General features: G+C 41.0%; 1 protein-coding gene across 4 annotated transcripts in view; it reads right to left on the bottom strand.

Annotated features, from left to right (window-relative positions):
* Positions 1 to 301: 301 nt before the first annotated feature.
* The window catches only part of TECTA (tectorin alpha), a 147,701-nt gene continuing 131,461 nt past the window's right edge, over positions 302 to 16,541 (bottom strand). For 3 of the 4 annotated variants that reach the window (XM_023517294.1, XM_023517296.1, XM_023517297.1), the window contains 4 exons: positions 6,660 to 6,877; positions 5,279 to 5,411; positions 3,356 to 3,456; positions 302 to 2,732 (listed from right to left, as the gene is read on the bottom strand). In XM_023517294.1, the coding sequence (XP_023373062.1) occupies positions 2,277 to 2,732; positions 3,356 to 3,456; positions 5,279 to 5,411; positions 6,660 to 6,877 (908 nt within the window). In that variant the 3' untranslated portion in view covers positions 302 to 2,276. Of the gene's footprint in view, positions 2,733 to 3,355; positions 3,457 to 5,278; positions 5,412 to 6,659; positions 6,878 to 15,679; positions 15,814 to 16,541 lie in introns of those variants that run through there. The other variant, XM_003796799.3, reaches the window with a different exon arrangement.

Raw genomic sequence — 16,541 nt, forward strand, 5'->3', positions numbered from 1 at the left:
CGTGAATATTCTCTGAATTCCCCTAATAGAGAACAGAGAATGTGGTAGTTGTTATAAAATAATGTTGGGATTACTCAACACAACACTGCTTCAGATGACCAGAATCGGAGAAGGCTGAGAGGGCAGAGACTAATTCCTGACGCTTTTGAGGAAGCCTCCCCCTCCAATTTATGTCCTTTCTTCTTTATTAGCTACACAGGAACAAGAATGTGGAGGAAACCTGAACACTCACATTGGAGCTGTGACGTTAAAAGCACTAAGACAACCAGCGTGTGGATAACTTGAAATACTCTGCAGCTAATTCACCATCACAACATCTTTATTTCCTTCATTGTCCTCCAGAAGAGGGGAATAAACTACATGGATGTGGCCAAGTGGCCAAGTGGCTTGCTGTTCAAGAGAATGTGTCCTCTACTCCCAGACACACAGCTAAACACACTTCCCAGAATCTCCCCATTAGGTAGGCCAGATGACTGAGTTTTACCTGGACTGTGGACAGGAGGTATAATGTACCACTTCCAGGCCTGAACCGCAACAATGATCCATGCACCATCTTTTCCTTCTTTCGCTATGTGTTCCTCCAACAAAGAGGGCTCGAGGACTGAAAGGCAGAACCCCACGACGGGTCACAGAACAACAACACGGACAGCTGCCCCCTGACCACAAGTGTCCACAGTGGACTTCACAGGAGAGAGAAACAAACCTTGGAATAGTTAACCTCTCTGGGTCTTAGTTTTTTTCATGTTAAAGTTTGCCTACTTTCCTGGCAAAGAAGAAACACTCAGTAAATATTAGCAGTTATTATTAGGAAACAAAGTTTACTTCTCCTTAATCTTCCTGTTTTTCATGGGCAAAATAGAGTACTAGGCAGGGGGGAATTAGTGGAAAGCACTCAACTGAATTTATCTGTTAGAAAATACTAACAGGTACAGTTAAGTAAGACACTATGTAACAATAACTCAAAGAGAAAATACATTTTCTTCTAGATCTTGGGCATTAAGTTTGATGACGGGTTTCTTGCTAAAACAGTCAAATCTAATAAAAATGTAAAATATAAAAAGAACGTGATACTCTGCTTCTTCCTCTCCTTGACATTGGTTATCTGGTGATGTTCTAAAACATAACAGTCACATCATTTCTGTGGGTGCAATTTGGCAAAAAAAAAAAAAAATCTGTGCAGAGAATACTTTGTGCTATTACAGTATTGAACTGGTATAGTTTAATAACAGTAATGATCAAATTTTATTTTACATAAATAGCTTATAGAATGCCTTTACAAACCACATTTCCCCAATATATTTATAACACGAATTTCTTCAGGGAAGTATTTGTTAAATCTTTATGCAGAGGAAGTGGGGAAAAGGGAAGGAGAACAAGATTTCAAAACAAATCTTCAGTGAGCAGTCCAAATATTTGACAATTATTTCCTGTTATAAAAACATTACAGGCTTGTAACTTTGATACATCAAAAGTGCAGTGCATTAATTAAAAAATCAGAAGTACCAAATATATTACCTGGGCCTCAAATTTCTCTTCCTAAATATACGCAGGATCACATATTCTTATAATTATTAAATCATGGTTTCAAACAATAACCATCAAAACCTTCAGTTACATAAACCCAGATGTGTACTAACTCATGGTAGTATTGATATTTTTCCAATTCTAATTTACTTATTCATCAGTAAAATGTAGTATTTGATAATATCTCAAGAATGAGCCTCCTAAGTGTAGATCAGAGTCTTCAGACACCTGCTATCCATTAGGTCATTTACATGGCTAATACATCCAAGTTGTTTTCACACTGATGTTTCCACTTCCAAAGCACTATGAACAGTCATCATCCTGCCAATACTGAAGAATTAACCATTCCAGAAACAAGGAACGATCTTATATTAGCATTTCTTGGTTATGGTTCTTAGTCTTGGTGTTATTCAGCACAATAAATTTTTCCTAATGAATGTGGATGGATTAAGGCAAAAGGATAAATCCCAGTATCCTTAATAACTTGTTCTCTATTTTATTTAAAATTGCTGTTGAGGTTGTACAAACAGATATGCTGGCTAGAAAACACAAGTTGTCCCTGGGATAAATATCTGGTGTTTTAAGCACACGATTAAAATGTTGGTATTCACTTCATCTTCTTATTACATTAACAATCATTCCTCAGCAGTACTCAAAAGGCTGATTTTCAAATGATATCAATGCTATGTATCTTGGCTGTACACAGAGTGTTTTTCCTTATTAAAAACATTTAAGAAGAATTGGGCAATAATCTACTCAGTCTTCATAAATTCTCCATTGAGTAATTTTTCATTTTTACAATCCTTGTCTGCGTGGCTGTTGCCCTTCTCTTCCATCACCTTCTTCACATAACTAAGGGGTCCCTTTCCCTCAAAGGAGGAAGGAGTTTTGAATGAGCCTCCAATTCTATCCCACAGGGTGAAATACTGTCCATAGTTGCAGTCAAAGAATATGTGGTGGTCTGTGTGATGAGCTGAGCCGTTAATAAATGGCATTAAGATCTGGGGGACACGGAAATCACCATCATGAATGGAAATTGTCCAGATATTCACCAAGACATACAAAGCTAAATAAACCACCTTATGTAATGGGAAAATAAAAGGGTATATGTGGTAAGGGAGACCTTGCATGAAGCCGTCCACAGGGTGAAAAGCATGACTTGCAAATGGAGTAGGAATCTTCCAAATATGATGAGGTTTATGGATGCGCTACAGGAAAAAAGGACACAGTTAGCACCACAGAACTTTTATTTTTTTGCAGTTTTGGCCAGGGTTAGGATTGAACCTGCGATCCCTGGTATATGGGGCTGGTGCTCTACTCCTTGAGCCATAGGCATCGCCCAAAACTTTTTTTTTTTAAATTAAATCATAGCTAGGTACATTAATGCCATCATGGGGTACAATGTGCTGGCTTTATATACAATCTGAAATATTTTCATCCAGCTGGTTAACAGCCCTCACGGCATTTCCTTAGTTATTGTGTTAAGACATTTATATTCTACTCCTAGTAAATTTCACATGTACCCTTGTAAAGCACCACAAAACTTTACCCGGTACAACATTCAACTCAGCTTTCCATACTCATGTGGGGGAAATCACCTAACTAGAAAACCCTTTTGAAATTAGCAAAATCACTTTATAAACTGCCTTTCTTTTTTAAGGCAGATGTAGAAAGAATATGGCCAAAATGAACCTAATAATACCTGTCATGCCTATGTCTACTTTGGCCTTTAATATAGTGAGAGGAAATTCTTGGAAATGGAGAAGAGAATTTATAATCAGATGTTGCTGAACTGTGTAGTATTTTTTTGTTCCCCTACAAACGACCCTACCTTGTATACCAGCCTGTGATGAAGGCCTCTGTGAATCCAGTAGATCAGCATGTCAGTGAAAAAGAGGAAAGACACCACGCTGACCACGAGCTGGAACCAGCCTAGAAGAGACAACAGCAAACAGAATCATCAAAATTGGGCTCCCAGGATTAGAGTGGACTTTTTTTTTGCAGTTTTTGGCTGGGGCTGGGTTTGAACCCACCACCTCCGGCACATGGGGCCAACACCCTACTCACTGAGCCACGGGTGGGTATTTTTTAATTAACCTATAAAGAGGGTGATGAGACAGAAGAGGATACTCTGAAGACATCTTTACTATTTAAATTACTGAGGTCATTTCCTTCATGTTACTCTTCCTAAAATGTATCTTGACATATTCTCTCCCTGCTTAAAACTTTATTTTCCACTAATACCTTAAGCCTAGTATTCACTCCATAACTCACCCCATTCTGCTACTTCCAACCTCACCATTCTGTACTTCAGCTCTAACTGAGCTGGATACTCAATGTTCCCCCCATGGCTTGGAGCTCTTGCCTCTGTACCTCTCCTCCTACTTTTCCAAGACTCTAGAATGCCCTCCCTCCCCTTAGTTTTACTCATAATCCTACCTACTTTTCAAGGCCCAGCTAATTCATCACCCTAATATATAATTTTTTGTTCCTTCCTGGGTATTGGTGCCGGTAAACCTGAGATCACTCAAGTCATAGATCCAATTTGTTACTGAGGTAAGTATGCTGCATTTACTTACCTATCAAAGTGGCATAGTAATAATACCTACCTCATAGAACTGTTGTAGACAAGCTGGACTGACACATGGGTAGAGTTTAACACTGTCACTAGCACATATTAACACTGAATAAGTACCATGACTCTTACTTTATATACTAGATACTAAAACTGTATCTTAAAATTCAATTTACAAGGATGTAGTCAGTGCAGGACTGTTTATCACAGAAAAAATGATTCTAACAACCTGAAGGTCTAACATTTAGGGATCTTTCCCCAAAATTATGGATGTCCACAAAATAAAAAGCTGTGACTATTACATAACATCAATATTTGCTGACATGAAAATATGGGCATATTCATATTTCTCTCTTTTGCCGAGAGAAAAAAACCCCAGAATCCAAATCAGTCTGCACAGCAGGACTTCATTTGTGTAAACAGTGAAGTCCACAGGCATAGAAAAAGGAAGGATATAAACCAAAAGATTCACGGTTTCTAAGTAGCAGGATGAGAATTTTTTTTAATCTTTATTTTCTGATTTTCAACAATTACCTGTACTATTCAAGTTGCTGTTATTAGTTTTAGAAGTTTCAGTTCAGTAACAAAAAGAGAAAAATGCTGGGCCGTAGAGCCAATCACTCCAGTCTTCCTTCAGGCACCACCTCATGTACAACAGACTTAAAATTCACAAACAAAACTAAAGAAAGGTATAGAAGTGACAAGACATGAACACAGGAAATAGACCACTTTTTAAAAATCAGAATAATATGCAATTATTTTAAAAGAAGAAAAAAGGGCCAGACTCACAGAGGCTCATGCCTGTAATCCTGGTACTCGGAGAGGCCGATGTGGGTGGATTGCCTGAGCTCAGGAGGTCAAGACCTGCCTGAGCTAGAGCAAGACCCCATCTCTACAAATAGCCAGCTGTTGTGGCGGGTGCCTATACTCCCAGCTACTCGAGAGGCCAAGGCAAGGGGATTGCTCGAGCCCAAGAGTTTGAGGTTGCTATGAGCTACGACACCATGGCACTCTACCCAGGGAGACAGAGTGAGACTTTGTCTCAAAAAAATTAAAAAATAAAAAATAAAGAAAAGCAAAGAGAAGAGAAGAAATGAAAGAAAAAAGAGGCACATTTGGACATTTGGTTCTTTACAGAAACCCAGACCACTTTTGTTGCCATTTATGGCGCTTACTTACCACTTGGAAACTCTCCTACGTCATCATACAACTTGCTGTAACCTCTCAACTCCAGCAAGAACAGGGCCACAGTAGGAATACTCATCCACGGCAAGGCCTGGATAGTATACTTAATCTCTCGAGAGACTTGATTCTGAAAATGAAATTTCCAATCCTTAAAAATCACAAAATGTATGTTGCAGAAAACTAGCATAAACTTGTTTGGAACTGGATTTTTAAAATCTCTTTTATATGAAAGAGCTTCCCTCCAAACAGTTCATATTAAAATTTTAATACATGGACGTGTAAAAAAGACATTCCTTTTGTACTGAGCAAATGAAATAAATGTTAAATTCTGAAGTATTTTCTCCTTCCCACAAGATCTTTCTTCAAAACTTCTATGATGGAATAATCATTTCTTTCATAATTAACTTCCATCCTCATCCTATTTTTGGTGACTGATCGGTCCTTAAAGTAACAAATATGAATAACTGAAATGAAAACATAATATCTAAACCACTCTACAATTGAGTTTGAATCTCCTGACTAGAAAAAATCCAAAACACGGTAAAAACATATTTCAGTTTGTAAAAGTCACAGATTAAAAATAATTACATAAATGTGTAATTTATTCAATATCAGCATAGATGTTCTCTTCTATGTACCTAGTAAGATAAGATACTAGATTTATGGGTTTTTCTTTTATTTTTTTTTTTTTTTTGAGACAGAGCCTCAAGCTGTCCCCCTGGGTAGAGTGCCGTGGCATTACAGCTCACAGCAACCTCCAACTCCTGGGCTCAAGTCTCCTGCCTCCGCCTCCCAAGTAGCTGGGACCACAGGCGCCCGCCACAACGCCCGGCCATTTTTTGGTTGCAGCCGTCATTGTTGTTTGGCGGGTCCGGGCTGGGGATTCGAACCCGTCACCTTAGGTGTACGTGGCTGGCGCCTTAGCCGGTTGAGCTATAGGCGCCGAGCCAGATTTATGGGTTTTTAAAAAAAGCTAGATTTGTGGGCGGTGCCTGTGGCTCAAGGAGTAGGGCGCAGGCCCCATATACCAGAGGTAGAAGGTTCAAACCTGGCCCTGGCCAAAAACTACAAAAAAAAATTTGTTTAAGTTAAGGGAAGGAGAGAGGGATTAGTACTCACAAAAATATCTAACTCATTTGCGGCTAGTCTCAAAAAAATTTAATTATTAGGGCGGCGCCTGTGGCTCAAAGGAGTAGGGCACAGGCCCCGTATGCCAGACGTGGTGGGTTCAAACCCAGCCCTGGCCAAAAACTGCAAAAAAAATAAAAAAAAAAATAAAAAAAATAAATCATTATGTATAACTAGTTTAATTTGAAAATCTCACAGCTTTTTTTACTATAACAATAGTTAGAAAATAGGTAAGAAAATCTCTTACCTTTAAAAATTGTGGATGTTTCATTAATGAATGATCATAGACAAAATAATAGCTCAGTGTTGCACAGACGAAATAAAGGATATAAGCACCAATATTTGTTACAATCAGGAGACTGATAGTTTGTCGGAAGATGTCATCCTCTGGCCACGTGGCTGGATATATGTATGGCGTAAAAAAATAATAATCAGCAACACTGAGTACAAGATCCATCTTAGCCCCTAAAAGATAAACACATTTAACAGTCACTTTACCATCTCTACAATTTAGTAAGCAAAAATTTTTTAGAAAATATATCTAAGTTCCTGATTTAAGAACAATCAGATGTGGTAGAAGTCGCTTGCTACCAGAATCCTCTGAATGCCGTCTTTAAAGCCAGAAGCAACTTAAATACCATGTCGAGTCCAATCTCCTCATATCCTGTACAGGGACACTAAAGCTCAGTTAGAGAAACTGAGGCCAGAACACTTTTTTCTAAGGTCATCAAGCTACTAAGCCCAGACCTATGTGCATTTTAGTGCTTCAAGTTTCAGCTCCATTTCTCTCCTTCAAGGACTCAGATTTCAAGATTTTCATTTCAGACACAAACTAAGATAAAAGAAGATAAACTCTAAAAGGTGTCAATGCTGCCAACACAATCACAGAAATCAGGGACTACTGGTTCTTATGACACTCCCTGAACAAAAGTGGAAGTATTCTCTTGTTTTAAATAGAGATAGGGTCTAGCTCTGTTGCCCAGGCTGGAGTGTGGTGGCATCATCATAGCTAACAACAACCTCAAACTCCCAGACTCCAGTGATCCTTCTGCATCAACCTCCTATGTAGCTGGGGCTAAAGATGTGTACCAACACTCCTGGCTTATTTTTTCTATTTTCAGTAGAGATAGGTCTTGGGCTTGCTCTGGTCTCAAACTCCTAAGCACAAGAGGTCCTCCCAACTCAGTCTCCCAGAATGCTAGGATTACAGGTATAGCTAGTATACTGAACCAAGATGTATTTTCTTTTTTTTTTAAAGACAGAGTCTCACTTTGTTGCTCTCAGTAGAACACCATGGCATCACAGTTCACAGCAACCTCAAACTCTTGGGCTCAAGTGATCCTCTTGCCCCAGCCTCCTGAATAACTGGGACTATAGGCATATGTAACAACACCTGCCTATTTTTAGAGACAGGGTCTCACTCTTGCTCAGTCTGGTCTCAAACTTCCCAGCTCAGGCAATCCACCTACGTCCAGTCTCCCAAAGTGCTAGGACTATAGGTGTGAGCCACCGCACTCAGCCTCCAAGAAGAATTCTTGGAATTAAGAACTAGAACAGATTTATTTCTCTCTCCCCGATCAATATTCTAGATCAGGAGTTGGCAAACTGCAGCCCACAGGCCAAACTCAGCCTGTTTGTGTAAAAAAGCTTTATTGGAACACAGATAGTGACATTGTCTGTGGCTGCTTTTCTACCACAAAAGAAGGGTGGAGTCATTGCCAACAAAGCCAAAGATATTTACTATCTGGCCCTTTACAGAAAGTTTGCCAACTCCTGTTCCAGATGCTTCAACTTTAAAAAACTTCAGTCAATTAAAAAAAAAAATAGTTAAGTCTGTTCTATACTCATGATGGTCCTGTTAAAGTATAGTCCAGTGACATTACAGGCAGCTTTTTTGATCTGACCGTGGAATCTATCATTTATGATCTTCTCACTCACTCTTTGTTGAACTGTTTGCAGAGGAAAATGTGTTCAGCATCTAAGTTATAAGATACTCTCATTTGTAATTGAGATTTTTAAACACCACCAACAAAAAACCAGTCTGCAAGCTGCCTATTCTCAATAGACTTCGGGAATTCAAATGGCCTTTATCTCCTACATATTGAGCTGTGTAAGTAAATATCAACTTATGAAATAAAATAGCTCATAGGAAAGGAAAATTCTGGAAATACTTACTGATTTATTTGTAGCCTATTTCCTCCACTAGATTCCCCCAGAGTCCCCCCCCACACATAACACTAAATCGCCATAGGAATTTAGAAAGTCACCTTATAAACTCCCATGGTTCTTAGCACTCTGGGAGGCCAAGGTGGGTGAATTGTTTGAACTTAGGAGTTCCAGACCAGCCTGAGCAAGAGCGAAACCCTGTCTCTAAAAAACAGTCGGGTGTTATGGCGGGTGCCTTAGTCTCACCTACTCCCTACTGGGGGGAGGCAAGGATCACTTGAACCCAGGAGTTTGAGGCTGCTGTGAGCTATGACACCACAGCATTACTCTACCCAGGGCAACAAAGTGAGACTCCATCTCAAAAAAAGAAAAAGGAATGAAATAAAATCATAATAGTTCAATATGAGAAACTGATATAAAAAGACTAAGGAGAAGTTTTGCTTTCACCCACAAATCTATAAATACAATTGTCATCTCACTCCAGCTCTCTGGGTGACCATATTTGTCAGTTTCTTGTGAATCCTGCAGTCTTTTCGTAATGTCAGATCAGACAACTACAAAGTTTTCTTTCCCTCTTTCCTTACAAACCTGGCTTGCTCTGTACATGGTGAAGTCCCCTTCTTCTTTTACTTAATATGTATCTTGGAGATCTTTCCATCTGTACTACGTAAAGAACATCCTCCTTTTTGTGTTTTTAATTAAATAATCTTTAGAGGTACAATTCACATACCATCAAATTCACCACTTTAAAGATTAGGATTCACTAGTTTTTCAGCTTATTCTCAGAGCTATGTAATCACTCCCACTGTTGAGTTTCAGAACCTTTCACTACCACAAAGAGAAACATCGTCCCCTACTGTTGAGCTCTTTGGATGTGCAGTTTAATGTTTTTCATCAAATTCAGACAGTTTGGGGCCCCTACTTATTAATGTGCATCCTCAACACATTTTTCTCTTCTCCTTCTGGGGCTCCCATTCTGCTTATGCTGGTATGCTCAATGGTGTCCAGCAAACCTCTGGGGCTCTGCTCATTCTTCTTCATTCCCTTTTCTCTCTATTCCTGACTATAGACTCTCAAATGACCTATATTCAGGTTCTTAATTCTGTGTTCTGTCAGCTTCTATCTGCTGTTAAGCTAAACAGTCAATTTTAAATTTTAGTTATTTTCATAATTTCTATCACTTCATTGATATTCTCTACTTGGTGGGAAACGGTTCACATAACTTTCTTTTAGCTATTTTCACACACTGTTCTTCAGCTCTTTTAACATGTTTACAGTACGTGACTTAGGGCCTTTGTCCAGTAAGTCCAACATCTGGGCTTTCTCAGGGACAGTTTCTATTCATTGCCTTTTTGTGTGTTTGGGCCATATTTTGTTTCTTTGTGTTTTATAATTTTTTTGTGAAAAAGTGAACACTTTAAATACTATGATGTAGTAACTCTGGAAATCAGATCCTCTGTATGTCCCACCCTCTGCCCTGGGGATTCACTGTGCATTGAACTGACTTTCCTGGACAACTGTATAATCCCTGTACCCTTTGTTATGTGCAGCTACTGAAGTCTTTTACTAATGACTGGAAAACTTTTCTTAAATGCCTTGAACCGGTTCAGTCTCCTATCCTTTGAGAGGTGCTGTGTGTTGGGCCGTTTTCAATACTTCTGTGGACAGGCTACAACTCTTGCCCAACCTTTGCGTTTTGCTTGCACAAACCCTCAAGGTCAACTAAAGATTAGAGTCAGCACCTTCTCTCATCTTTCTTGGTTATGGACACAGCCCTGCTTCTCGGGATCATTCTAGAATCCCAGGAAAATCTGAGAGCTTTTCAAAGCCTCCTATGGACGTCTGAGTCTTCTGTTTTCTTTTATTACTTTTGGTCAGGCTCTTATTAGGGCCAACTGATAACAGTGCCTCCAGCAGCTATGATATTAAACTATGATTCTTCTTGACACACAGACTAGGGACAAGAGTAATCTAATCATACTGCACAAGCTCTAAGGTGAAATAAACAAAACCTTTGAGAACTACCAGAGATCAAATGATCTCACATATGGTGGCAGTTCCTGTGCTGTCTCCTTCAGCAAGATGTCACACAGACACTCCAGGCACAAGCTCCCACGACAATTTCATATTCTGTGCTGTAACTAATGACAGATGTTCCATTCTTGTTCACTGTTTTCCGGTAGGTTATCGTAAGCTATTTGTGATATTTTCACATGCAATTAAACCCAAAGTAATAAAACAACAACAACACCAGTACCAGCAAACAGGCAGGAATGCCTAGTAAGCACACCAAGACACAGTGTGGGCACTGTATCAGGTGAGTCGGCATCTGTCATCAAATAAGTTTAAGCACTGAACTTAGAACAAAAACAAAACAACAGTTTGGTTTCCAGGCCCTTCCAGACTCCCGGATTGTGGCTAAGGGACTATGAACCCGAGTGCCTTTGTGTAGCTTCACTGTTGTTTATTTAACACACACGTTAAATCTTTAGATAAATTCTAATCTTTTGCTATTACCAATAGTACTACAATGACTAATTTGCATTGGGTTAACATCTACAAGCAGAAGAGCTACGTCAATGAGCAATAAGTTACTGCATTTCTACCTTTGATAGATAATGAGAATTGCTGTCCTTAGGGGTTGTATTCCTTTGTACGTCCTCAAACAATGGAGGATAGTACCTATTTCTGTACAATCTTACCAACAAAGGATAGGCAATAATCTAATAGGAAAGAAAGTATATCCTGGTGTATACTTAATGTGTATTACGAATGAAGGTGAGCATTTCATATGTTTAGAGTAATTTATACTTTTCTGTGTTTATCTGTTTTTATCCTTTGCCCATTTTCTCATCTGGCTTAGTCTCTTGATAAAAGTCAAATTCTAGAAGCTCCTTACTCATTAGGGAGTTTAGCCCTTTGCTTATGATACGAGTTATAAACATTTTCTTGCTGTCGGGGAAAAGAAAAATTTAATTAACACTAAATACCATATAGTAACATATATCCCTTATCATATATGCCATGGTTAATGCATTCAAATAGTAATTTGTTTAGTGTTAAGCACTACACTAGGTACTGAGCATACAAAGATTTTAAAAAAATATATACTGTAAATCAGTTTGAAAGCTAAAGCAACTACACAATAAGTTACATCAATGTGACAAGTGCTGTAATAAAGATGTATATGCAAATTCTATGAAATCGGAAGACAACACAACTACCTCAGCTTCCAGTAAAAGGCTCCTTAGTGAATATGACATTAGGTTTGGGTTTTGAAGGACACGTCCAGAAAGAAAAGGTCAGAGTTAGCCATTCCAAATGGAAGTGGCAACTGCAAAGCATAAGTCGTGGCACGTTCACAACTTGCTATGTGCGGCTGGTGGCCAGGAGACAGTGTGGTAAGCATTAGGCAGAGGGAAAACTTGTGAGGGGGTGAACCTGATGAGAGGAGGCTGGTGTTAAGACTATGAAAGGATCTGCCAGCTGGTACATAGACACTAGTAGGGTAGGACTGGAGTGGTTAGACTTTTCTTTCTCACACACACAATGGGGAAAAACACTAAAGATTTTTGATCAGGAAAAACGGATACTTAGATCCATATTCCATAAAAAGTATTCCATTAGAAATAAGGAATACCTATGAGAAGCAGGGAGTCTCATCTGGTGGCTCCTGTGGTAGACACACCCAGAGACAATGACAGCCTAATCTCAGGCAGCAGCAGTGGGAACAGTCATATTCATCAGAGATTCATCCAGGAAAAAATAAATCCACAGGACGTGACTAACCTACAGATGCTGAAATGTGAATAAGTAAAAATCTAGGATGACTGAGATTGTAGCTTGTCTCAGTGGATAGTGGTGTCATTATAACTGCTATAGGGATACTGGCACAGCTGGTACATAGACACTAGTAGGGCAGGACTGGAGTGGTTACGTTTGGATCTTAAAATCTAATTACCTGTGGCTCAACTGGGTTCCCAGGCACAAGAAGTAGGCCACATGTAAATATGAATCTGAAATTCAAAAGCAAGCCTTGGCTCGGCGCCTATAGCTCAACCGGCTAAGGCGCCAGCCACGTACACCTAAGGTGGCAGGTTCGAATCCCCAGCCCGGACCCGCCAAACAACAATGACGGCTGCAACCAAAAAAAAAAAAATAGCCGGGCGTTGTGGCGGGCGCCTGTAGTCCCAGCTACTTGGGAGGTGGAGGCAGGAGACTCGCTTGAGCCCAGGAGTTGGAGGTTGCTGTGAGCTGTAATGCCATGGCACTCTACCCAGGGGGACAGCTTGAGGCTCCGTCTCAAAAAAAAAAAAAAAAGCAAGCCTTGCATACGGGCAGTAGTTGGAGTCATAAGGATGAAGATTGTCAAGGAGGCAACGTAGCAGAAGTTCGCTACACATTTAGTAATTGGAAAGGATGCCGCACCCCACTAAAGGTTGCGAAGAGTTGACAGACTAATCTGCGTGTTACCTACAGTGCTACTACACATCCTTAATTCAGTAAGTTCTCAGATACAGCAAAAAAGATTTAAACACTACCTGGGAATCTTCTGCATTCAATCTTAAACATCAGATATAAGCAAAAACCTTAATCATTCTCTAACTTAAAAAAGCTCTTCAATGGGGCGGCACCTGTGGCTCAAAGGAGTAGGGCGCCAGCCCCATATGCCAGGGGTGGTGGGTTCAAACCCAGCCCCAGCCAAAAACAGCAAAAAAAACCTCTTCAATGTTGCTTTTACCTGAAGACCTTGCTAATTGTGTTAATTGGCCTATTTCCTGCACATTATTGCTTTAACAGTAAACCAGTGCCTGGAAAGGAAGAGTCAACATAAAGGCAGCTTAGACACTGAAATTAAATCTGTTTTAAGTGTAGAATTTTAGAGCTGTAATTTCTAGTATCCAATACATAAAATCTTCTGAAATCAATAATATCATCTCAACCTTGCAATTAAAGTTCGAGGTAAGTTGATATTCAAAAACCCCCATCTGTAAAATGGAGATAACGCGTCTACAGTATAGGACTGTTGTAAAGTTTAGAGACCCTAACTGACACACACAAGGTAATAAATAAGAGCTGTTATTATTATTAAGGGAGCTGAAAATGAGTCGAAACTAATGTCACATAAGACAAAAAAGTGCCTTTTAACTCTCCTTTGAAAAATAATTGGCAGTAGCTAACATTTACTACATACTAGGTCCTATAAATATTTTGCATATATTAACTCACTCAACCCTTTGAAGAAACTCCAAGAGTTAGGTACTAGTATTATTCTTATTTTACAGAAGAACGTAGGCCCAGAAAATTTAAGTAACTTGTCCAATCATAAAATAAATAAACACTGGAGCAGGATTCAAACACACATAGTCTGGGGGCAAAGTCCATGGACTTTCACCAAGTTCCACGGCCTCTTTACCACTACCTCCACTCATCAATAACTTAATTTTAAACAATTCTACACTAGCGCTCTGGGAGGCCGAGGCGGGTGGAATGCTTGAGCTTGGAGTTCAAGACCAGCCAGAGGAAGAGCGAGAGACCCCTTTCCCAAAACTTAGCTGGGCACTGTAGTGGGCATCTGTAGTCCCAGCTACTCGGGAGGTGTAGGAAAGAGAATCACTTGAGCCCAAGACTTTGATGTTGCTGTGAGCTATGACACCACAGCACTTTACCCAGGGTGAGACGCTGGCTCAAAAACAAAAACAAACAAACAAAAACTACAAACTTAAATAATTCTGCATGCAATTTTAAGGTTATAATTCTGAATTAAGAGGCTCCAGAGACCTTACATACCCCTGCTTCAAACAGAAGCTGATAGTAGACATTATTTTATCTTTGCAGAAATAAAGAAACCTTTTCTTAAAATACGGTTATCAATAGAACAATATTGGGCTTTGAATGGCTCAGTCTATCATTAACTTTTTGCTTCACATAAAAAGTATAGACAATAGTTAACATTTACTGAGAACCAAATATTATTTTAAGCTCTTTTTGTCTATAACCTTATCTAATTCTCACAACTGCAGTAGAGTACTTCTATAATTCCTACTTTACAGATAGGGAAACTGAGGTCAGGGTGTTTAAATAACTTGTTCAGTAACAAGTAACCTCTGTGATGTACATTCCAGAGCCTGTTCTCTTTGCTACATTGTTATTTCTCAAGAAGTTTTATGTGCAGATGGGAATTTCATCCCAATTACATTACATGATGAATGGTAAATTAGCACTCTATAAATGATCAGGGGTCATGTGTTTATTATCAATAGGTATCATTAAAACTTAAAAATGATAGGGATATAAACATAAGTAATCACATTAAAGGTTTTGGCTAAAAATCCCAGGCTGCCACAAACTTTCCAGTCTGGACTCTTTATTGATTGAGGCAATGTTTTCTTCACCCTATACCACCTCCAAATCACCTCTGCTGCCAACACACGGATGGCAGTGTGCGCGAGTTTTCTTCTACAATGCTAAAGTGATAGGTTATTCCCCATTCTCTTCTAGTCTGCTCAAACCCTAAACTGTTGTTCTTCCACCCTAATTAGGCTTGCACTGCCACTGGAGTTACAACTCTGACCAGTTCTTCAGCCTAATTCCTCTGCCCCTTAAAAAAAAAAAAAAAACTCTCGAAGAATGAAGGAAAAAGTAAAGCATTAGTGTTTGGCTGCCAGGTTTGCCTGGGATAAGAGCTCTGCACTGGCCAACGTCAAACACTGCATTTTCTTCAGGCCCCTACAAGTCGGCTTCTCCCGCGTCCAGGGCCCGCATCGACCCTGAATGCCTCCTCTCGCCAATGACAGGACCTCCGCCGGAGGTCCCCGCAGCCCTCGGCCGGCCCAGGCCAGCGCGCATCCCCAACGCCCCGCGCTCGCCCTGGCACAGCCCTCGCAGCCTGTGGTAAGGATGTCCGGCCACCTGCCAGACTCGCCCATGGGTCACCGCTGGAGCAGGGTTGTCTTCTCTGCTGCGCTCCCAGCACTTGTCTACCGTCCGGCATGTAGGGAAAGCATTCGAGAAACGCCCGCGGCGCGCTGAAAACAGAAGGGCCCGGCGCGCCCCCTGGTCCCCCAGGCGGGCGACCTCTGCCAAATTTCTCTCCCTCACCTTTTCTTCCGCTCGCCTTCCGCCTCACCGGCCCCGCGGTTCAGAGGTATTCCCCCTCCTTCCCGGTCCGCCCGCGGCGTCTTCCTGGCAGGGTCCTCGGCTGCTCTAGGCGTCTCGGTTCGCCGAGCTACCAGGGTTACAGTCAGCGAGTGCGCCGGGCAGGGCCGCACAGGGGGGAGCGGCGCGGGGCGGAGCGAGGGTTCACGCGCGGGGTAATTGGCGCGGCCAGCCAATCAGGGGCCGGCGGCATAAGCTGATATGACGGCGGATCGCGCGACCCGGCGGCGCGCTGCTCTCCGCGGTCACGTGGGCGCTGAGCCCGCGGCCACGCCCCCTCAGGCTCCCGAAGGGCCGGGAGGGCGGGAACGAGATTCGGGACCCAGGTGCTGCGGGATGGAGTTGAGGCATTTGTGTTTGTTTACTTGCTTTTTAACTGCTACGGGTGCCTGTCCCTGAGAGTCGTACGAAGGAGGCTTACAGTATTTCTCTCGGGAGAAGTAGCTGGAGTGGCCTCTGACTCGGAGGTCTCCCCTTGGCGGGCAGGGTCTGCAGCATTGAGGGGCTGGGAGCTGGGTGCACCGGTTTACATAAGCTTTTACACGGTGACAAGGTGACCATTAAAATGGACTCAGTGGCCTTTACTATAGTGCAGGTCGTTTTTTTAGAACATCCACAGTTAACACAAACTTAGTTTACAACTCTAATTGGCTTTTATTTACTATTTATGAATCAGGGCAGCATCCTGTTCCATGAGACAGAATAAGAGCTCCTATGTGCGGAGCAGAGGAAGTTGGCTTTATGGACAGAATAGGGCTGAAGGGCTGAGTAAGCAGAAGTAAGTTATTTCAAAGTTTCTTCCAGG

Source organism: Otolemur garnettii, unplaced genomic scaffold (genome assembly GCF_000181295.1).
Source record: "Otolemur garnettii isolate 467f Iridium unplaced genomic scaffold, OtoGar3 scaffold00108, whole genome shotgun sequence".
NCBI classification, from domain to species: domain Eukaryota; kingdom Metazoa; phylum Chordata; class Mammalia; order Primates; family Galagidae; genus Otolemur; species Otolemur garnettii.